The sequence below is a fragment of the Panthera uncia genome, chromosome B4 (genome assembly GCF_023721935.1).
Source record: "Panthera uncia isolate 11264 chromosome B4, Puncia_PCG_1.0, whole genome shotgun sequence".
Classification (NCBI taxonomy): domain Eukaryota; kingdom Metazoa; phylum Chordata; class Mammalia; order Carnivora; family Felidae; genus Panthera; species Panthera uncia.
Window position 1 is genome coordinate 129,317,654 of NC_064809.1, and position 22,561 is coordinate 129,340,214.

A 22,561-nucleotide genomic window follows, 5' to 3' on the forward strand; every position below is an offset into this window, starting at 1 on the left:
TGTCGGCACAGAGCCTGATGCGGGACTTGAACTCACAAATGGTGAGATCATGATCTGAGCCGAAGTTGGACAGTTAACTGACTGAGCCACCCAGGTGCCCCAGAACCTTTCTGATTCTTGCAAGTCTTCTCCGCCACTTAAAAAAAAAAGTTTATTTATTTTGAAAGAGACCGTGAGGGGGGGAGTGGCAGAGAGAGGGAGAGGAAGAATCCTAATGACGTGCCAGTTCAGAGCCCGACGCAGGGCTCGAACTCATGAACTGGGAGATCACGACATGAGCCGAAATCAAGAGTTGGACGCTTAAGCAACTGAGCCACCCGGGTGCCCCCCCCTCACCCCGCTTTTTTTTTTTTTTTTTTAAGTAATCTCTACATGCAACATGGGGCTCAAACTCCCAACCCCTAGATCAAGAATCACATGTTCCACCAACTGAGCTAGTCAGGCATCCTACCCCTGCTTTTTTTTTTTTTTTTTTTTTTTTTTTTAAACAGAGAGGGGGCGCCTGGGTGGCTCAGTTGGTTAAGCGTCCGACTTCGGCTCAGGTCATGATCTCACAGTCCGTGAGTTCAAGCCCGGCGTCGGGCTCTGTGCTGACAGCTCGGAGCCTGTAGCTTGCTTGGGATTCTGTGTCTCCCTCTCTCTGACCCTCCCCTGTTCATGCTCTGTCTCTGTCTCAAAAATAAATAAACGTTAAAAAAATTTTTTTTAAGCAGAGAGAACAGGGCTCCAGCTCAGAGTCTACAGCAGGCAGTAGGTTCAGCTGGAATCTAATAACCTTGTTTTGTTTTCATTTTTTATTATCTGCAAGATACAGCAAGTAATACTCATTTTCTGCTTATAATAGTGAAAAAGTTTGTGTTCAAAATGAAGTCACTTGAGTAAAAGAAAATGTGACAGTTTATTTTATTTCATTTTATTTTTTAAGCTTATTTATTTATTTTTGAGAGTGAGAGAGGCGCGCGTACAAGCGGGGGAGGGGCACACCGAGAGGGAGACAGAATCCGAAGCCGGCTCCAGGCTCGGAGCTATCAGCACAGAGCCCTACATGGGGCTCAAACCCACCAACCATGAGATCATGACCTGAGCCAAAGTCAGACGTTTAGCCAACTGAGCCACCCAGGCGCCCCAAGAAAATGTGGCAGGTTAAAGAAAAATTACGAAGCAGATTATTTCTTGAAGATAGTGAGCGGATGGTGGAGGTTTGGGAAACACGGGCCTATGGCTCCCGTTGGATTTGAGCAGGGCCTTTGGAGGTGGATGGGGCTGGGAAAGACAGAAAAGGGGAGGCCTTGCCTCACTCACTGTGGATACATTTTAAGATACTTTTGGGTAATCTTTTTTTTTTTTTTTTCAACATTTATTTATTTTTGAGACAGAGAGAGACAGAGCATGAACGGGGGTGGGGCAGAGAGACAAGGAGACACAGAATCTGAAGCAGGCTCCAGGCTCTGAGCTGTCAGCCCAGAGCCCGACGCGGGGCTCGAACCCACGGACCACGAGATTGTGACCTGAGCCGAAGTCGGACGCCCAACCGACTGAGCCACCCAGGCACCCCTTGGGTAATCTTTTAATAGCGACCCAAACTCAGGTGGCTAGGAACTTTATGTTTAAAGAGTGCCTGTGTGAAATAAGGAGGACTTTGCTCAGCAAGTTTCACGTTTATAAACAGTCGATTTGTTCTAAAGTGTGTGCTTGTTTGTGCGACTGTACCTCTGGGGTCAGTAGCCTCTTCATTTGGGGTCCCCAGAATACATCTGGCCCTTCAAGTAGAGCAGACCTCTGGGGGAAGTGTTACTTCCGTCCTGTGTTGGTGCAGACACCCTCCTGCAAGAAGTAGGTTGGCTTCCCACTCCTTTTGTTCTGGTCGCAGGTTTTTCGAGATCACACAGAACGCTGTGTAGAAGGCCTTGGCTGCACAGGATAGACAGCTGAGTGAGATTGTTAATCTGTGAAAGGGTGAGATTCAAAATTATGTCAACAAGCTGGAAGGCTGAGATGAAAGCAGTAGGATATAATCCCACTAAAGTCAGTTTAGGTTGAAAAGAATCCTCTATAGGAGTGCGTGCGGTTGGGGGAGACCGTTATTTTAGTCAACAGCCAGTGGGAATTTTCACGCGGAGGCTCGATGCCAATCTCTTCTTTACGTGTATGAAGGTTCTTGGGTTTTATGTCTTGATTTTTCTATCCTGCCACCCTCTGACTTCTTTTGAGTTTTCAAATTAATTCTTTAGGTTTTCCAAATACTATCAATTGCAAATGGAGGGAATTGTACTTCTCCGGTTCTTAAGCTCTGCCTCTTTTATCTAATTGGGTGAGCTCACGCCTCCAGGTCAGTGTTAGGTACCGGAGGAGGTGGGCATCCTCGCCGTGTTTCTAATCTTAACGAGAATGCCTCTTGTGTCTCCCCCACTCAGTAGATGCTGGCTTTAGTACCGACTGGCAGGTTAAGAAAGTGTCCATTGAGTACTGTTTTCTTGAGTGTTATTATCAACGGACGAAGACTCTCCTTAAATAAACAATAGCACTGGAATCCACAGCCATTGACCTGAACACCAGTTGCCAGCTAATGAAATAATATGTGGTTGGTCCTTGAACAACGTGAGTTTGGACTACAGTGATTTACCTATGTGCGGATTTTTTCTTCGGTAAACATAGTACTATAAATGTATGCTTTTTCCTTATGATTTTCTTTTTTTATTTATTTTTAAATTTTTTAAATGTTTTTGTTTGTTTGTTTGTTTATTTAAGAGAGAGAGAGAGGGAGAGAGAAATCCCAAGCAGGCTCTCTGCTTTCAGTGCAGAGCCGGATATGGGGCTCGAACTCACGAACCGTGAGATTGTGACCTGAGCCGAAACCAAGAGTCAGACGCTTAACCAACTGAGCCACCCAGGCTCCCCTCCTTATGATTTTCTTAGTGTTTTCTTTTTTCCAGCTTACTTGATTGTAAGAAGTCAGTACACAATACATGTAACATACAAAACATGTGTTGATTGTTTATGTCGTTGGTAAGGCTTCCAGTGGAAGGTAGCCTCTATTAATAGTTAAGTTTTGGGGGACTCAAAAGTTACAGACTTTTGACTGCGCGGGAGGTTGGTGCCCCAGCCCCCGCGTTGTTCAAGAGTCAACTATATTTCCAAAATATTACTAGTTCATCATTATGAAAATCACATTTCAAAAAGAGCTCTTGGGGGCACCTGGGAGACTCAGTCGGTCGAGAGTCCGACTTCGGCTCAGGTCACGATCTCACGGTTTATGAGTTTAGTCCCGTGTGTGCGCTGTGCTGACAGCTCAGAGCCTGAGCCTGCTTCGGAGTCTGTGTCTCCCTCTCTCTCTGTGCCTCCCCCGCGCGTGCTCTGTCTCTCTCTCTCAAAAATAAAATTTAAAAACATGAAAATCATTTTTTCAAAGAAGAGCACTTAACATCATAGAGGTGTCCGGGCACCAGTCATCAATCCTGTCTGAAGAACCGGGTGCTTGTCAGGAGGTGGACCACCGTCCTGGAGTCTTTCTGATTTGGGACAGCTTGTTACTCCCTGCGAGCTGAGCGTGGCTGCGGTGGCCCGCGCGGTACCAGCCCGCCCCTGAGAGCAGTGTCACGGGCGCCCATTGGGCGAGTGAGTTGTTTTTGTGCCTTGAAACACCCAGGTGGCGAGTTCCTCAGTCATCTACTCTAGTTCATTTCCTTCCTTCCTCGAAAGAGCCTCTCATTAGTGTTTGTCAGAGTGTATCTCACAGTGTCAAGTGGGGCCCATACGTTGCTCGGGTAATAGTTACTTTTTGCTGGAAAGTATGAATTTGTTGTAAAGATTCGAGTCCCTGGAAGCCTGTGTCTGACCCTCATGGGAGTTAGGGAATGGCAGAGGGAGTCTCGTGATTGTGGCATCGATGACAGGTTTTGCATCACGGGCGACGCATTTGTATTGTTCGTTTCCTACTAGAGGTCAAGTTCAATCCCTCTTAATCTTATCTTTTTTTAAGTTCATTTATTTATTTTGAGAGTGACAGAGACAGCGCAAGTAGGGGAGGGGCAGAGAGAGAGGGTGAGAGAGAGAATCCCAAGCAGACACGGGGCTCAAACCCAGGAAGCCGTGAGATCGTGACCTGAACCGAAACCCAGAGTCTGATGCTCAACCAACTGAGCCACCCAGGCACCCCGTCTTCATCTCATCTTTAATCACAGATAGGATTCTAGAAAGTATGAATGAACATCTTCTCCTGCATGCTTCGAAACAGCTGTGGCGCTTCGGGGTGCTGAATAGTGGTCTCGACCCATCTTTTCAGGAGGAGGACCTGAGACCCTCCAGACTGGGGAGATGCTTTTGTGCTTAATCTTTTGCTTAGTTTCATTTGAGTTGCAGGCAGGAGACAGACCCTAGAAAAAGATTCTTGGGGAAATTTATTTGCCAAGTTGCCCAACCTCTGTGAGGTCTCTGACAGTGGAGGCATGCTAACCAGACCTAAGACCTAGGCGATAATTGGCAACAAAGCAGTTCATTGAAAAATAATTAATTCCTTGGCAATGAACTCTTTTCAGTGGCATGGAAGGAAGGCCCTACCCTGTCCCCACCTAGGCACATAGGCACACGCATATATATGAACACGGTAGAAGCCATTTTCCCCTCTGGTCACTGCAGAGGCTATGCTGGCCTTCTTGCATTTACTTAAACCTCACACACTTGTTTTGCTACCTCAGGGTCTTTGCACATGCCATTTCCTCTGCTTGGAAGGCCCCTTTCCCACTTTCTGAAAGGGCCACTGCTCCGTGATCATTTGGGTCTGGCTCAGAGGTCACCTCTTCAGGGAGGCCTCTTCTTTTTTTTTTTAATGTTTATTTATTTATTTTGAGAGAGAGTGAGCAGGGGAGGGGCAGAGAGAGAGAGAGAAACCCAAGCAGGCTCCACCCTATCAGAGCAGAGCCAATGTGGGGCTCGATCTCATGAACCGTGAGATCATGACCTTAACCAAAATCGAGAGTCAGATGCCCAACTGACTGAGCCACCCAGGGGCCCCTGGAGAGGCCTCTTCTGACCATTTCATCTAAAAGCCCTCACCATCACTCTCTGTCCCCTTACCCTAATTATTTTTTCCGTGGCTCGTATCTCTGTCTGAAATATTTTATAATATGTATCGTATTGTAATATTGTATTGTGATATATATAATATTTATTAGCATGTTGGAAGTTTCTCTGTCCCTAGAAAGGAGGCTTCAAACAAGGACCCTCAATTATGTCCTGCACTGTGGCCCCAGTGCCTAGAATGATGTCAGCCTTGTATAAATGCCCAGTAGATGTTTATTGAATACATGTTGGTATTAATTGAATACACTATAATTGCATAATGTCCTATGTGGAGTCCAAAGACCTAATTAATTTCACATTTATGTGAAGAGAGACATTTGTGTCACTCTCAAATGAGACAGGTGGAGATTGCAGCTAGAAACAATTTGTGTTACTGTGACAATTTTTCTTCCCGTGTGTCACTTGACCTAAAAGTGCTGAGTGCCTGGTGTCGTCGGGAGCTGAACAGAATTTCAGCTCTTGCTGTTTCTTTTCTTTGGCTAGGTTTTGGTCACATTTTTTGTTTTCAAGTGGCTTTTCAGCCCTTGCGGTGAAATTGTGTAGATGTCCTATAAAGAAGACGTAAGTAAATTTAAAGACATACCATGTTGGTGGGTTGCAGAATTCAGCACGGTGAGGATGTCAGATATCCTAAATTGATCTATAAACAATTCCAGTCAAAATCCCAGCAAGTCTTCCGTGTAGATATAGACAGGCCAATTCTAAAATTTACGTGGGAGGCAAAGGAGCCAGGATCGCTGAACCAGTTTTGACAAAGAATAAAATTAGAGGCAACCCACTACCCGATTTTATAATATAGATTATAAAGAAAATGTAGATTTTATAATATAGACTTATATACAGATTTAAACTCTAGATTTATAAAGGTATGGTAATCCAGAGCATGGAATCGGTGGAGGGATAGACACATGGATCCATGGAACAGACTAGAGTCCAGAGACAGACCCACACAAGTATGGCCAGTTAATTTTTGAAAGAAGTGCAGAGGTACTTTAATGGAGACAGGGCAGTCTTTTCAAGAAACAGTGTTACAACAATTGGCTATCTGTATGTGCAAAACAAAACCCAAAACCACTTAGACCGAAACTTCCTGGTTTATGCAGAGATTAACCCTAAATGGATCACAAGTCTAAATGTAAAACCGTGAAACTATCTGAAGAAAAACCTAGAAGGTCTCTGGGGCTGGGCAGAATTCTTAAGACACCAGAAGTGTGCGCCGTGAGAGAGAAAGCGGATAAAACGGGCTTCATAAAAACTAAAAGCTCTTGCTTTGCAAAAGGTACCAGGAAGTGAATGAAATGACAAACTACAGACTGGGAAGACATACTTGCAAATCACATGTCCAACAAAGGACTTGGTCCAAAGAACACAAAGGGCTCTCAGAACTCAACAAATAACCCAATTAAAAGATTGGCATAATGGGCACCTGGGTGGCTCATCCGGTTCAGCATCTCCCTTGATTTTGGCTCAAGTCATGATCTCATGGTGGACTGAGCCCCACGGCAGGCCCTGCGCTGGGCACGGAGCCTGCTCGAGATTCTCTCTCCCTCTCTCTCTGCCCCTCCCCCATTAGCACTTGCTCTCTCTAAAAACCAAACAAAAAAAGACTTACAACAGACTCTTCTCCAGAGTTGTGTGGATGGCAAATAAGCGCATGAAAAAAATGCTCAACACCGTCATTAGCCGTTAGGGAAATGCAAATCAAAGGCGCGATGGGATCGGCTGCACACTTCTCAGAATGTCTGCATTTAATAGGACCACGGCGGGGCGAGGGTGTGGAGCCCCTGGAACTCTTGCCCGTTACCGGTGGGAATGCAGATGGTACACCGCTTTGGGAAACAGATTGGCAGCTTCTTACAAAATTAAACCGCAGTCTCATCCCTACTCCAGAGACGTGAAATGTTATGTTCACACCAAAACCTGCCCGTGAACGTTTATGCCAGCTCTCTTCATAATTGCTGAAAACTGGAAATAGCCCAGATGCCCTTCAGTGGATGAGTGGACAGGCTTCTGCATCCATCTGACGGGAGGCTCTCTGCGATGAAGGGACAGACTTGCCGCCCGCAGTGACTTGGTGGGGGGGGTGGGATGGGGGTTGGTCTCCAAGGCATCATGCGGAGTGAGGGGAACCGGTCTTAAAAGGTTATGCCTTACAAGACCTAGAGTGTGGTGGTGGTGGGCATCGGCGGCTGGGGAAGTGAGGGGAGTTTGTGTTTAGTGGGGACAGGGTTTCAGATTTACAAAAGGAGGGAAAGAGCTATGGGGACGGATGGCAGGGCTGGCCGCCCAACACCGAATGTATTTAGTACCACCGGACTGTACGTTCAAAAACGGTTAAGATGGTGAATTTTATTATGTGTGTTTCATCACAATAAAAAGAAAAAAAGCCGCGTACTGCATAATTTCACCTAGGAGATTCTTGAAAAGACAGCAAACGTAGTGATTGAGCACAAGTCTACTTGTTGGGCGTTAGGGGAGGGGTGGCTACGAAGGGGCAACACACGGGTACGTTTTGGGATGATGGGGCTCTTCCCAGATCTTGTGGCGGCAGTCACACAAAACACGTGTGAAAACTCATAGACCGGCATGCCAAAAAAAAGTCCATTTTACTATATGTTAATTTAAAAATAAAAATAAACTCCTGCACCCTGCAGAAGCTGCTCCAGGGTGCAAGACAGAACGAACCCGCTAGAATAAATGCAGCATCGAAGCAATTTTAAAAAGCCATAAAGGCACTCACTGTCAGTATGTAAATAAACAGAAGATAAAATTTGCCACAAAAGCTAACCACAGGCCATTTGCATATCTGATTGCAAGAGCCTGCTGAAGTGGTTTTCACATCCTTTTTTGAAGACTTACTACGACCTTACAAGAAATTGTGCACAGGATACGTGCCTGTTGAATATTTCAGTACAGCGTTCCGTTCCATCCAAGTGTTACCCTCTTTGCAGTTGACCTTCGGCGCTGCCCATCATTTCCAGGCCGGGTGGTCCTGGGAAGGCTCTTGGGAACCAGGCACAGCTCTCAGATAGGAGCCTGGTATGGGGAGGCTTTCAGTGAGAAGAATGGCGCACACCTGGGCCTTGTGTCAGAGCCGTTTCTGGGACTTCGGAGTGCACTCCTAGGAGATTTCGGAAATTCAGAATCTGTGTTTGGGCTGGGCCTGGACAGCTCTGCATAAGTGCACACGCGTGTATGTGAGGTTTAAAGCCGGACTGCCTGTTTTGAGATCCAAGGGGTAGAAAGGCAGTCAGATGCTGGCAGGCAGGAGTAGGGGAGCCAGGTGTAGGAGGAGTGCATGAGAAGGGCTGTCAGCCGAGCCAGAGCAGTGGCAGCGGGAGGGGGTCTTCCTGAAGGAAGACTTCCTGGAGGTGGTGACTCCTGAGCCAGAGTTCTGAAGGACATGGAGAATTGCTAGACAAGGATAAGGAGTATATTCTTGCAGAGGGAAAAGAGTGAGGTGCTGCAGGCACTTGTACCGGGAGAGAGGGATGTGGCACGGAGCAGATGCGAGAGGGTGCCAGAGCAGAGCAGGGACCGAGGGGAGAGATGCCAAGGGCATGGCGTATGACTGAAGCTGGCTCGTAAAGGCAGTTTCTCAGGCGCCGTCGGGCCTCCCGAATCGGCCACCTGGGAGGAGCCGCCTGCGACGCAGCTATCCCGGGCCCCACCAGGACCAGACATTCTGGGGGTTGGGCCTGGAAATCTCCAGTTTTAACTGGTGCCCAAGGGGTTGGAGTCAGAGCCACGGCAGGGAGCGGTGGGGAGCCACCAAAGAGCTTTCTCCCAAGAGACTGCTGCTTTTGTGTGTCTCGCTCGTGTTGCGTAACACAGCTCGTGCTTAGAAACCACTGCTGAGCCTAGAATTTGGGAACTCTAGTTTTTTCCAGGTTTCCTGGGGAACAGCATCGTGGACTACCCATAAAAACATGCAAACCCTCCTGCAGGTGTTTGTTCGTCCAAGCGCTGTTTTCCGGAAGGAAGCAGAACCGTCTGTGGGGCTCTGGGGCTGCTATGTTCCTGTTGGGGAAGAGAAAGAAGGTGAGGTGGGGTCCGTCCTCATGAAGGAGGTGACACTTTCTGGTTTCCTGGTGTCCTCAGGAGCAGCAGCCAAGCTGGACAGACGACCTGCCGCTCTGCCACCTCTCTGGGGTTGGTTCAGCCTCCAACCGCAGCTACTCTGCTGATGGCAAGGGCACCGAGAGCCACCCACCGGAGGACAGCTGGCTCAAGTTCAGGTGAGCCTTGCCGGCAGTGCCCTCCTGAGCCTCGGAGGCAAGTTTGCACCCGTCCCGAGTGGGGCTTGCCACTGAGCTGTGACCCACAGGGGGGCATCTCCTGCTGTCCCTTGCACTTCTGGACCTCAGGCCGACCGAGGGCCTGCTACAGTGGTGTCAGGGAGTGTCCTGGAAGGCCATGCCGGGGTGGAATGATGGTCAGAGTGGGGGAACCCCGGTGGGCATCCGAAGCCACCGCCGCTGTATCTCTGGTCTCCCCCAGTCCTTTCCCTCCTCCCCTCCACTTGGGAACCGGCGTCCCTCTTCTGCGAGCCCCCCGTCTCAAGCCGCTCCCCTTCTCTGTCAGGAGTGAGAACAACTGCTTCCTGTACGGGGTCTTCAACGGCTATGACGGCAACCGGGTGACCAGCTTCGTGGCCCAGCGGCTGTCTGCAGAGCTCCTGCTGGGCCAGCTCAGCGCGGAACACACCGAGGCGGACGTGCGGCGTGTGCTGCTGCAGGTAGCGGGGGTCAGGCTGGCCGACCGTGACCCCGGCCGGGCGGCTCCCCCGGGAGCTCAGCCCTGCGACCGCAAAGTGCGGGGTCAGCCGGGGTTGGTCCGAAGACGCTGCCGGCACCTTCTCTCCCGCAGAGCAGCAGTGGGAGCCTCTCCCGGCGGCCGGGTGTGAGGAGAGCGGTGGCCACGGGGCTTAGCATTTCAAGTGGCAGGTGCCCCAGGCAGCGAGGAAGTCCACGTAGGAGCCGTTTACTGCCCGGGAAGTTAAGGAGCGAGGATTCTCAAAGTCCACCGTGGCATCCAGTAATGCCAGAGGCCTGTGGCCGAAATGAAAATTCACCGGATGCCCTGTTGGGCAGTAAAATGAGATCCTTGCTCTGAGGATCCGAGTCCGTGGTGTTGGGAGGCCTGAATGGGAGCGGGGTGTACTCAGAAAAGCAAGACAGGGAGGCTCCTACCCGCAGAGGCGTTCGGGGTGGGTGTAGCAGGCAGTAAACCAGTGCGAGTATCACACAAGTCGTAGTGAAGTGGGTAGTGGGGACGGAGGGAGGGAGCCGCCCAGTGAATTCAACCTGCCGGCAGCTAAGAGGCTCGTCCCCTCCCGGGACCAAAGAACGGCAGTTTCCAGCGTTTGGTTTGGGGACGTCATCTGCGATTCAAAGCGGTGCGTTTTGTGAGAGGCGCCCCCAGAGCAGGACAGCCCTGCGCCCAGCGCACCCAGGCCATTGTGGCGGTAGCTACCCCGTGATCCAAAGAGACAGAGGACCTTTGGGGACCATTAGGCCGAGGAATAAAAGAGTGAAGAAGCGGTAACTAAGAAAGGCTGGCGCGGTGGAGCTGAGGACTGATTGCGGGGGGCTGAGGGGTGGGTGGAGCCGGTCGAGAGCCCCAAGTGTATGGTGACTGGGATTCGGGCGAGGGAAAACACCTCGAGGTAGCATTCGTGTTGAAGTGCGAAAGGCTTTGATTGCCCCGGTACCCTCCACACGGAGCACCCCAGACGGGATGTGAAAATCATCCCCCCGCCGTCGGCCTGACCGGACCGCGAGCCTGTCAGCAGCTGCCCGGGAGTCAGCAGAGACACGGACAAGAGGCCGGCCACGGGCAGCAGTGCTCTACACAGCCAACTGTGCTGCCGCGAGCCCAGCGAGCTGAGCTGGCCCCGCCCTGCCACGGACGGTGGCGGCGCTGCCGTGCACGGAGCAGCCAGCTCTTGGCGGCGGCTAGCTCGGCCTGCTAGAGGCCCAGGCGGGGCTGGGGGCGCCTCCGTCACCACTTCCTCACGGCCCGTGGGCAGGGGGCCGAGGACCTCGGAAGCCATGTCCTCCTGCCCTCTGGAAAGACCCGCCTCCGCAGAGTCGGCCCCTTCCTGGGGGTGCCCTGTCCGCTTTCGGGAATGGGCCTCTGTGGCTGCGCGGAGCCACGTGGGGAGCTGTCCCTTACCCGCGATCTGATCAGAAGCGTGAGGGTGGCAGCTCCGGTCGGCGAGGGCCCCTGTTTCTAGCAAAGCCCGTTAAGGAGCCAGACTGCGATGTTCTGGGGGCTGAAGTGGGTGGCTGTGGAGTGCAGCCTTCTGGTCTGGAAGCCCGTGGGCAGCCAGGGGGAGCCGCGGTTAGGCCGTAGTCCTGGGACGCGTGGTCCGTGGCGGCCAGCGCTTCCACCTGGAGGAAGGAGCTGGCGGGCCTGATGAGTTGACCTCTGTGCCAGCTACAGAGCTTGCTGTCGGGCTCCTCCCCACCGAAGCGTGGGGGCTCCGTGTGTGGCTGCGGAGAGGGTAGTGGCAAGCGAGGTATACGTCCGCAGTGCGAAGGCCGTGGCGGGCTTGCCGCAGCATGGCGGGGGCAGAAGCGTTGACAGTTAGTGTTTAACCTCAAGTGGAGTTTCCCAGCCTTTAGAGGACCAATTGAGGCCCAGAAATTTAACACTTGTGAGCGGCCCTTGAATCTTATGTGGGGCGATAGCCCAACCTCTGTGCTGCAGGTGGGTCACATCCAATGGAGGTCGAACGCTTTCCGTAGCCTGCCTGATACGCCTTGTAATGTAAAGGGTGCCCCTCGCTGATGTTTAGAGGGGTTCCCAGAAGGCGTCGACAAGAGCAGTAAAATTTCTCTTTTACGTGTCCCAGTGGGTAATCAGAGAAGTATACGGGTAATTGTCCCTTGGAGGAGGGACAGGCTCCAGGAGACTGCTGGGTTCCTGGGCAGGGGCCTTGTAGCCGCCCCTCTCAGAAGTCAGGGTACGGGACCCAGATCCTGCTGCCGGGGCTGGGCCATGCCAAGAAGTGACGGCGTCTGCGGCACCTGAGCAGAGGCCTCTAACTTGGGTCCTGGCTGTCCCGAGAGGAAGTCATCAGGGTCCCTGATCTCCAGAGCTGCCAATATGGAGAGGCACGTGGGTCATCTTGTACGGGAGGGAGCCGCGTTGCAGGCCGCCCCTCAGTGGGGACCTAAAAGGGGCCCAGAAGTCCCTGTATCCCCTAGGGCCCCTCCGTTGGGTTCCTGGCTGTGGGAGGAGTGGGGCCTGTTCACCTTTACCGGCAAACGAGATTTGGGCTTCAGAAAAATTCTTTTTCGTGTCTAGCTACGGCATTGGTACCACCTAATGCCTGTGGTACTGTATCTGACGTTTCTATAAGTTGTAACAACATGGCCTTTGGGGGGGGGGTTGGCTTACCCTTTAAGTAAAACTCTTGAGATTCTGGCCCCCGGGGTGCCTCCTCTGGGTTGGACACGGTCAGGGAGTGTGGAAACGTACCACTTAGCAAAATGACGGACCCTCTGACCCATCCTGGTTTCTGGCTGAGAGGAGGTGTCTCATCCAGGGTTGTCCGCTTACGGTGAGCCTGAACTCTGATGTCAACGGAGGGATGGGCCCAGTGCCAAAATCTGAGTCAGGACACGGGACCTTCTTTCTCCTTATCTCCAAGGGCTCTGCAAGCTTGCGGGGATCTCTTCCTCAGAGCCCACCCCCTTTTTTATTTTGTCTGTCTCCTGCCCTTGTGGCCTGACACATTTGGCCCCCTTGCTGTGGTGACAAGTCCAGGGGTCCTCTAGGGTGTCCCTGATAAAATGGGTCCTCAATACCCTGGGTTTTTTTATTTTGTTTTTGTGTTTTTAACGAAGTATGAATTGTAGAGTCTTGGGCCACCCAGCCAACTGGCGCATCTCAGCCGCTGCAAACAGCAGGTGGGAGCCTGTTCCAAAGTCCCAGAAGAGCCAATCAGCACCCTTCTCCTCCCCACTTCGGGCACATTTTTCTAGAAAACCTTGCACTGCTAGCGTGGCATAGTCCCCTGTCTCCATTTCTGGTTCACACTGGTCGTTGTTGGACATCTCAGTTCGACGGACGGTAGCAGGGAACGCCTGGGATGGGGGCTGCTGCGTCCTACCCTAGGGTGCCCCGGTATATCTCCCGGGAGTTAGGTCCACCTCAACCAGCGCAGCGCTCACCAGTGCCTTTGGGAGAGTCCCCCAGCCCCAGGAATGTAGCAAGAGCAGTTGGGTGCAATATGCCACTGTGCCCAGTAAGGCCCAAGCCGCGTGAGCGGGGTTGTTACAAGAGTCTAGTCAATTTTCAACCTCCTTTGGGGACTTGGGAGGAGCTGGTACCGTGTGCTCGGGGGCCCTGCTTTTAGCGAGGGTGCGTTTTGCTCTACCACGCCAGGGGTGGGACTGTCAGTATCCCGTGGGGTTAGGGGACGATCTGCGACAGCGGCAGGGAAGGCAGCAACACCGGAGGCGCTGGCCCGGGGTGCCGGGATGCCCCTGGTGGAGTTGCCTCTGTCACAGGTTGGGGCCGGCTGCCCAAGCTTAACACCCAGCCCCAACCACCAGCACAGTGGCCCCAGCTGCCAGCCTCCCTTTCCAGCACTAACCTAGGGGAACTCTCTTTGGCCTACAGGGCCATACAGCCTGCGCCCCTGCTGGGAAAGAGGCAGAGTCCTTCCGTCCTAGTTATTAGCTCACTGTGGCTCAGCTTTCGCGTGCGATCATAACCAGTCACCTCCAGACCGGACACCCAGTGGGGTCTCATTTAGAGACTAATGGGAAACACAGCCACCTCAGATTGGGGCCTGCCGGTTGGCCGCTGCAGGGGAGTCCGATCTTTTACAACGTAACAACTTAGGGTGGGGATTTGTGGCAACACCCAGAGGCAGTGCCAAGCAACGCCACGGACTGCCAGCAAGCAGTGCTTCCTTCCCAGAGAGCCCTGTCCATCCCGGAGAGGAAGTTTGTGAGCCATTCACAGCCCTGAGGCATCGTACAGGGTACAGACTGCAGGGCACCTGGGAGGCTCAGTTGGGTCAGCGGCCGGCTCTTGATTTCAGCTCAGGCCACGATCCCAGGGTTGTGGGATAGAGCCCAGCATTGGGCTCTGTGCTGAGCATGGAGCCTGCTTAAGATTCATTCTCTCTCTCTCAAATTAAATTAAAAAAAAAAAAAAAAAAAGGAGATCCTATCCTTGTCACCAATGGTATTGAGAAGCCAGAGCTGGGATATTGAATTAAGATTACGTAGATTATAACCTGATGACACGGGGTCAGCATGTAGCTCCCTCAGCATCCAAGCACATGTCCCCTCTGGGGATGTGAGACCCGTGGGGGCTGTTTTGATTGAAGGCACAGCCTCAGTACCGCCCCAGAAAGGTAGTGTCACAGATTTATTATTACTTACAGATCCTGAAGCAAGGGGGCGCCCCTGGCCTGGGGAGGAGGACAGTCCTCCCTCCTGAGTCCAGAGCCAGCGGGAGATAAAGAGCAAGGGTAGCGGGGCGCCTGGGTGGCTCGGTCGGTTAAGCGTCCGACTTCGGCTCAGGTCATGATCTCACGGTCTGTGGGTTCGAGCCCCGCGTCGGGCTCTGAGCTGACAGCTCAGAGCCTGGAGCCCGTTTCAGATTCTGTGTCTCCCTCTCTCTGTGACCCTCCCCCGTTCATGCTCTGTCTCTCTCTGTCTCAAAAATAAATAAACGTTAAAAAAAAAAATAAAAAAAAAGAGCAGGGTAGCAAGCACCTATTACTTCCAGGTCGGTCGCGGTGGAGCTCACTACTTTTTGTAGCCTTAATTCTAAGTGGTTATTTTAAAAGGTGCTGCCAGGAGCAGCGACGCGGGAACTTACGGTGGGGATCCTAAGCTCAGACCCTTATCTTGGTGTCCAGACTCTGGTTACGAGCAGGGTTATCACACTGTCAGACGCCTAGGCAGCAACTCAGAAAGACAAAGTTGTTTTATGAGAACAGGGGCTCCCCACCTTCCCAGAGCGCAGGAACGGGCAGCCAGCCAGCTGCGGTCCTTCCCCTTGACCTGCAGGGTGGGCTGTGGAGGAGATGCTTCTGGGGGAGGGGCGTTAGGGATGCAGCCTCAGACCCACGGGTGCAGTGGGCGGGGGCTGAGCTCGGGCGGAAACAGGGTAACCGAGGGCGATCCTGTTCCTCCAGGTGAGGCTCGGGTGCTCAGTCTCTGGTGGCTGCCGGCACCGCTGGGCCCTGCTCCTCGCGGGTGCTCATTGGCCGGTTCTGGTTTCTGTGGGCCGTTCTGGAGCTCTTGTTCCTGGCACCTCTTGTTGGAAGCTCGTCCAGAGGCACTTACTTTAAGATGAGAAGGATGGATTCCTGTTCCTCGAAAACTGTTCTCGGCCGTTTTCCAGCATCAGCACCTGGGCCAGAGGCCTCCGTGGCCTCAGGGCCCTGCGCCAGTGACTCTGGCTGCACCCTCCCCCGCTCAAAGGCAGCCGTGTGACTGGCGTCGAGGGACTGGCAGGACGCAGTAGCGATACTAGGTGGCACTGATCTAGACTTACTCTGAGCCGGGGTTTGGGGGCACAGGGTGGATTGTCTCCGTCACCTTCAGAGTAGCGCTTGCCTCCCACGTGGATGAGGAGGTGGAGACTGCCCAGCGGGCGGGTGGGGGACGTGGGTTTCACCCCCGGTGACCGGATTCCCATCCTTGCTGCTAACTCCTGCGCCGCCTCCTGCCTCTCTGGTCTCCACGGTGCCACCTTAGCAGCGACCAGCCCCGTGGAGCTGATGTCTCTGCCGGAGGTTGCTCTCTAGGAGACGTAGCCTTGCAGAGCCCCCTGTGAAGCCCGCATCACGTGACCACCTGCAGTTAATACAGAGTTTGTCACTATTAATAGGACGCATTTCAGTATCTGGTGACGGTGGTATTTTGAACTGGCCTGTGCCCTGACACCCCTCCCTGTCCTCTGCCTCCAGGCCTTTGATGTGGTAGAGAGGAGCTTCCTGGAGTCCATCGATGACGCATTGGCTGAGAAGGCCAGCCTCCAGTCCCAGCTGCCAGAGGTAATCCCCCGGCCTGCTCCCCGGCGGGGGGGAGGGGAGCACGCCAAGGCCTGGCTTTGCTAGGAGCAAGGACTTACCTTCCATGTCACTGTCAGGCCACTGACACGACTGGGCCAGAGCAGCAGGATTCAGGGGACTGGGTGACAGACTCGTTCCTGCCTGAGGGACTGGGGGACGATGCGTTCGCAGGGGCCCTTGCAAGAGGCCTCCCTGGCCCATGCAGGCAGCTTCACTCCGGCCCAGCATGGGGCGGGCAGTGAAGAATATGAGGAAAGGCCCTTTCAGTTCAGTCCCCGACCTCACCCTGTGCGTAGCCTCGTCACCCACCCGCTCACATCACCCACCGGCACTTTCAGAACTGACGGCACAAGTCGGGTCATGTCTGGCTTTCCTGCAAGAAGCCTGTCTGGGGCTACAGTGCGGCTTCATCCTGGCCCGGACCTCAGATCCTTGCCTTCGAAGGGAGGGGGTGGCTGGTGAGATGGTCTCCGAGGACCCGGCCTGCTCTGACCCCCTGATGACGGCCTGTAGGGTGTCCCTCAGCACCAGCTGCTTCCTCAGTACCAGAAGATCCTCGAAAGACTCAAGGCACTGGAGAGGGAGATTTCGGGAGGAGCCATGGCTGTTGTGGCGGTCCTTCTCAACAACAGGCTCTATGTCGCCAATGTCGGTGAGCCACCTACCCGTCCCCGGGCGGGGAGTGCTGGGCAAGAGGTAGCCTCAAGGTCTGTGTGTTCTTTGGACTGTCCGCTTCCCAGACACGTAAGCTCTCCAGCCCGCGTCTCCTGAGACTGTTGGATATGTCTCCCTGTTTCTCCGCAGGAGCGTCCCAGTCCCAGCCCGGGAGCTGGAGGTACCAGCTAGGAGGCAGGCATCCCGGCTTTAGTCCCCGCCCTGCCCCAACTGACTCTGGGCGAGTTGCGCCGCCTCTCTGGGTCGCCTCAGTGGCTTCCTCTTCAGGAAGAGGTTGCCTGGCTCTAGAACACCCACTCGGCATCCCACAAAGGGCGGCGAGATGGGCTGGGTGAGGGGCCACAGGGATATTTAGATTTCATTGTGGACAGAATTAAAAAATGTAAAAAGATAAGCATGTAGCGAACCCCCGTGTGCCCATACCCCGGCCACAGCGATCACCTCCTTGGGGCCAGTCTCATTTCCTCTGCAGCCCTTTGTCCCCACAAACCCCAGACATCATGTCGTTTTCTCTTTGTAGATATTTCAGTATGTCTCCCTAGAGAAAAGGTCTCTTACTAAAATCCTAATCATCCTAGGATGACACTGGAAAAGTTTAACCTAATTCCTTAATATCATCAGCACGCCCTGACTGGTGACTCACCCCAGTGGTCTAAGCCTATTTTCTTTGCTCGCTTCAAGGATTTCCTTGGGTGAGATGCCTGACTTTTCTCTCTCTGCTCAACGTGTCCTGCCCCTCCCTGCACCCAGACTTTGCTCAGCCGCTCAAATTCTGCTGCAGGTACGAACCGTGCCCTTTTATGCAAATCCACGGTGGACGGGCTGCAGGTGACCCAGCTGAACGTGGACCACACCACGGAGAACGAGGACGAGCTCTTCCGCCTCTCTCAGCTGGGTGAGCGAGGGTAGGGCCGACCCCTCCGCGGCTGCCCCTGCGTCCTCTTCCCGTGTCCACGTAGAGAGAGGCGTGAAGGGCTTGCTTGGGCCGTGACCTTGGGGGTGGATCCCAGCTCTGCCCCTTACTAGCTGGTGATACGCAGAATTTCCTAAGTTTTCTGTGCCTCAGTTTCCCCATCTGTGTAATGAGAATCATAGTAACACCTATCTTGGGGCGTTGTGAGGGTCGGGAGTCCGTATGTGTCAAATGTTCGCGAGAGTAGTGAGCGTGCGGTAGGTTCTGTGATCGGCGGAGACTGAAAGGCCAAAGGAGGCCCAGGATTGCAGCCACCTCGGCCTAGCTGCCCCCTCCCCCCAAATTCCCAGGGAGCTCTGCAGCCCAGGCCGCTGAGTGAGGGGGCGTTCTGATGGGGCTGGGCTCCGGGGACCCCGGGGCGCTTCGGGGTAGCCGCTCTCCAGGGCGTCCTGGTGTGACTTCATTCTCTGTTCGCTGGGTCTTCGTTGCCTTGTTTTTGTGGCTGTGTCTGGATCCCCTCCTTTGAGTTTTTCATGACGGACAGGATCTGGGATCCTGTTGTCCTCCCTCTGGCAGGTTTGGATGCAGGAAAGATCAAGCAAGTGGGGGTCATCTGTGGGCAGGAGAGCACCAGGCGCATCGGGGATTACAAGGTCAAGTACGGCTACACTGACATCGACCTACTGAGGTAGGTGGCCCATCCAGCTGCCCCCCGTTTGTTTGTAAGGCCAGAGGGCCTGGGCAAAAGCAGACTTTAGGCTCTAGGGACAAAACGTAGTTTGAGGTAATTCAGAGCCCAAGAAGACCTTTCTTCCTCCCAGAGATGTTGGCGTGTGGCCCTAATAAACCCAACGAACCAGGAGTTGGGGTTCTAGCGTAGGGTAGCAAGCACCTGTTCCTTTCAAGGTGGTTGGGGTGGAGGTCACTGCTTTTGGAAGCCTTAATTCTAAGTGGTTATTTTAAAAGGTGCTGCCAGGAGCAGCAAAGCGGGAACTTACGGTGGGGATCCTAAGCTCAGGCCCTTATCTTGGTGTCCGGACTCTGGTTACAAGCAGGGTTATCACACTGGGTCGTGTTGGGGAGCTGGGTCAAAGCCAAGCGTGGCGACCAATGCCACAGGGCCTGACACAAGAGGCCAGTGTTGGCACGAGCTGCCTGGTGTGGATAGGGATGGACCAAAGACCTGCTGGTCAGTGCTGTCCGTGGCTGGGGCCGGGGCAGAGGTGTGAGACAAATTGGACACAGCCCTCGGAGGACACTGCCCTTGTGGGTGCCACCCAGTGCTCGTAGCAGCAGATGGGCCGCGATGATGATCGTGGGCCTTCATTGTACCAAGCCTGTACCCAGCTCTTTACGTGCGTTCTTACTCAGTCCCTACTCAGGTCTCGTGAGCTTGTTGTCCCAAAGCTGTGTTCTTGTGAGGAAATGGTAGCCTGCCTGGTCACAGGGCTAGCAGGGGGCCGAGGCAGGACTCGAACCCAGGCCTCCTGAATCCAGAGCAACGTCCTCAACATTGACTGGGAAAATAGGCTTGTGTGTGCGTGTGTGTGTTGCCATCGCAGTATTTGATGGGGGAGCCATGGGGGAATCATACCAAACACCCTGGCGTCAGAGCCAGGCTCGTCGTGGCCCAGAAGGCAGGAATTAAAACTCCTTACTCTCACCAAATTTAGGCAATTGAGTTTGGAAACTTTTGTCTCTGATTTGTGGGGTTCTGTTTGCTTAGGAGTTCTGTTTGCTTAATTGGAAGGTACACCTGTAGTTTAGAACAATTCAAATAGCGCCAAGGGTATACAATGAAAAGTAAGTTTTCCTCCCGCCGCAAGGCCGGACTCCTTCCCCAGAAGCTGCTGGTTTCTTGTGTATCGTGTGCACGTGCACATGTGCGTGTGTGTGTGTGCGTGCGCGTGTGCGTGCGCATGGACGGGGCAAGCATCCTTTTTAATGTTTATTTTTGAGAGAGAGAGAGCGCATGAGCAGGGCAGGAGCAGAGAGACAGGGAGACACAGCATCCGAAGCAGGCTCCAGGCGCTGAGCTGTCAGCACAGAGCCTGACGCGGGGCTCGAACTCACAGACTGAGAGATCATGACCTGAGCCGAAGTCGGACGCTTAACCGACTGAGCCACCCAGGCGCCCCGAAAGCATCCTTTTTAAAGCACCCCCAAGTGCTGGCATCTGCTTTCCAGAGCGCCGCACCTCACTTATTCCCTGACGGGGGCCGCTGCTCTGTCCCTGAGGGCGGGGTGTGGGCTGCGGAGTCCCAGAGTGTGGCTGCATCAGCGCTCACCTCACCGGCCCCTACTCATGGGCTCCCAGGACGTTTCCAGACTTTGCTCCTCTGAGTGCTGTTGCCGGGAACCCTTCTGCTTGGCTCCGTGCGCACACGCACGTGTTAGAGTTCTGTGACATTCGCTGACTCTGCCAGCGCCTCCGTTAAGGGTCCCAGTGCGGGGGGGACGCGTACGTGGCATCTGAGTCGGCTGGGATACTTGTTCTGGAGGAGCCCAGGAGGAGTGGGCTTCTGAAAGCGATCCACCCCCTCTCGCCGTCCTCACTGCCACTGCACAGGCTCTGTGGACAGGAGATGTCGACCAGGGTCGGGAGTGGGTGCCCAACCTTCGCTGTCCTGACCCAGCTGCCCCACTCGCTTTCCTGGCCCTCAGAGCTTTTCCTTTAAGACACCCTCAGAAGACAGGTCTGTTTTCCTGGTTTTCTCTTTCCTGTTTCTTTTCCTCTTGTCAGATGTGCGTTTTAGTTTACATTCTGGGTAGATTCTTGCCCTTAGCAGAAAAATGTCCTCTGGGGGCCCTTCTGAGCACAGCTCTCCCCCAACTCTCTTCCTACAGTGCCGCCAAGTCCAAGCCTATCATTGCAGAACCCGAGATCCACGGTGCACAGCCCCTGGAGGGGGTGACCGGCTTCCTGGTGCTGATGTCGGAGGGGCTGTACAAGGCCCTGGAGGCAGCCCACGGGCCTGGGCAGGCCAACCAGGTGAGCCGGGCCCGGGCAGAGCCCTGCCAGCCGGCCCGCAGGGTGGCAAGCTCCCCCGGGGGCCCAGCCAGCCCTTCTGCTTGGCTCCAAAGTGCTTCGGGACCCAGAGCTCTAGCTCTCGAATGCCAGCCCTGGACAGCTTCTCTGCATTCAAAGCCAGGGGGAGAAAAGGCTCAGAGCTCCAAGAACACCCGTCCCACCCAAAGCTGTGCTTGTTCTGGGCTTGAAGCAGGGTCGGTCCCCACGGCGCTGAGCACAGCCGGAAGGGAAGAGGGAGAGAAGGAAGTGAATGTCCATGGGCAAATTGTTCTGAAGTCTGTCTGGGAAGGGCCCTGGACGGAGGACGAGAGCCCAGAGGGGTGTGGCCTGTGCCTCAGCCTCCCTCGGCCCCCTCCCCTCCCTCCCCTTCCCTCCCCTCTGAGCTGTGCCCCCGGATTATAGTTTGCTTCTCATCTCCGAGATGGGGTGATAACACCTAGCTTTTGGGGATTGTGTTGAGGGCCAGGTGTGATAGGTTCCCCAGCCAGTGGGAGCTGCTTATTTTCGCTGCACTTGGAACACACGTGTCAGATCGTTGTCACTAAAGCATGGCTTTGAGACAGTCACTTCAGGATGGTTTTGCAGGGAGGCTGCCTTTACCTGACCTTGGATAGTAAATTCAGGCTGTGTTTCTCCTTCCATTTGTAATTCCTATAGGAAAGTAATCTTTTCTACTTTGTCCTTTTTAATTAAAAATCACGCGGAAAACTCATGCCTGTCTCCTGATAACCCGTGTTCAAGATTTTTCACCTGTTTTGTCTTATCGTCCCTGCCAGTAGCCTTGTAACACAGGAGGCAGGGGCTCACTGACACATTGAGGCAAGGAACTTGGGGCTCACAGAGTTCAGGGTCTTGCCTGAAGTGACAGCGACAGAGCCGAGCCCACACCGGATGGGGCTCAGTCATTTTCTGTGACCTGCCCCAGCCCCCCTACTTTACTTCTAAGAGACTCTGGCCAGCCATCCCGTAGAGGAGTTTGTGTTTGTGATCTTATTGTCAGTGTGATTTTTTAGTTTTGGTTTTTGCCATAGAATTATCTAGTGGCTTTTGCTGGGTTCTAGAAAAAACTGGATAGTGGATTTCTCTGAGGACAGGGCCCACCTTCACTCTGTATTCCCACTTTCTAGTATAAACGGCATATCATAGCCTACAGTAAGTTCCAGGAAAGGAAGCTTAGTAATAACGACAATTCATACGGCACTTTTTAGTGGTCTCCAGAATGTCCTCCCATCCATTGTGTTTTTTAATTCCCTTAAAAACGTAGCGAGGTGGACATTAGCCCCCATTGTTTTGGTGTGGAGGCCAATACTCGGAGAAATCACAAGGTCACACCTTTACTAATGAGAAAGTTCCAGAAGAATTATCCTGAATACCTTGAAAAGCTCGGCTTACAGGCTTGACTGGTGGTGACTTCCTTCACCTGTTTGGCTGATGCCCCGTAAGCATCCTGATCAGGCTCTGGAGTTGTGGCCCACAGTCCAGGGGCCCCACCCCACTCCTCACCAGGTTCACCCCCCTCCTCCAGGAGATCGCCGCCATGATCGACACTGAGTTCGCCAAGCAGACTTCCCTGGATGCGGTGGCCCAGGCCGTGGTGGACCGGGTGAAGCGCATCCACGGTGACACCTTTGCCAGTGGCGGGGAGCGTGCCAAGTTCTGCCCCAGGCACGAGGACATGACCTTGCTGGTGAGGAACTTCGGCTACCCACTAGGCGAGATGAGCCAGCCCGCAGCGTCCCCGGCCCCAGGTATGCGCACAGCGTGGACAGGAGGCCGTGGGAGGAAGCCGGCTGGGGCTGTGGGGGGCTTTGCT

General features: G+C 53.7%; 1 protein-coding gene across 1 annotated transcript in view; it reads left to right on the forward strand.

Annotated features, from left to right (window-relative positions):
• Window positions 1–22,561, forward strand: part of TAB1 (TGF-beta activated kinase 1 (MAP3K7) binding protein 1) — a 32,949-nt gene that overhangs the window by 5,381 nt on the left and 5,007 nt on the right. The window contains exons 2-9 of the mRNA XM_049626391.1: window positions 9,181–9,317; window positions 9,664–9,817; window positions 16,025–16,111; window positions 16,643–16,781; window positions 17,586–17,699; window positions 18,294–18,405; window positions 20,565–20,709; window positions 22,274–22,496. Of these exons, the coding sequence (XP_049482348.1) occupies window positions 9,181–9,317; window positions 9,664–9,817; window positions 16,025–16,111; window positions 16,643–16,781; window positions 17,586–17,699; window positions 18,294–18,405; window positions 20,565–20,709; window positions 22,274–22,496 (1,111 nt within the window). The remainder of the gene's footprint in view (window positions 1–9,180; window positions 9,318–9,663; window positions 9,818–16,024; window positions 16,112–16,642; window positions 16,782–17,585; window positions 17,700–18,293; window positions 18,406–20,564; window positions 20,710–22,273; window positions 22,497–22,561) is intronic.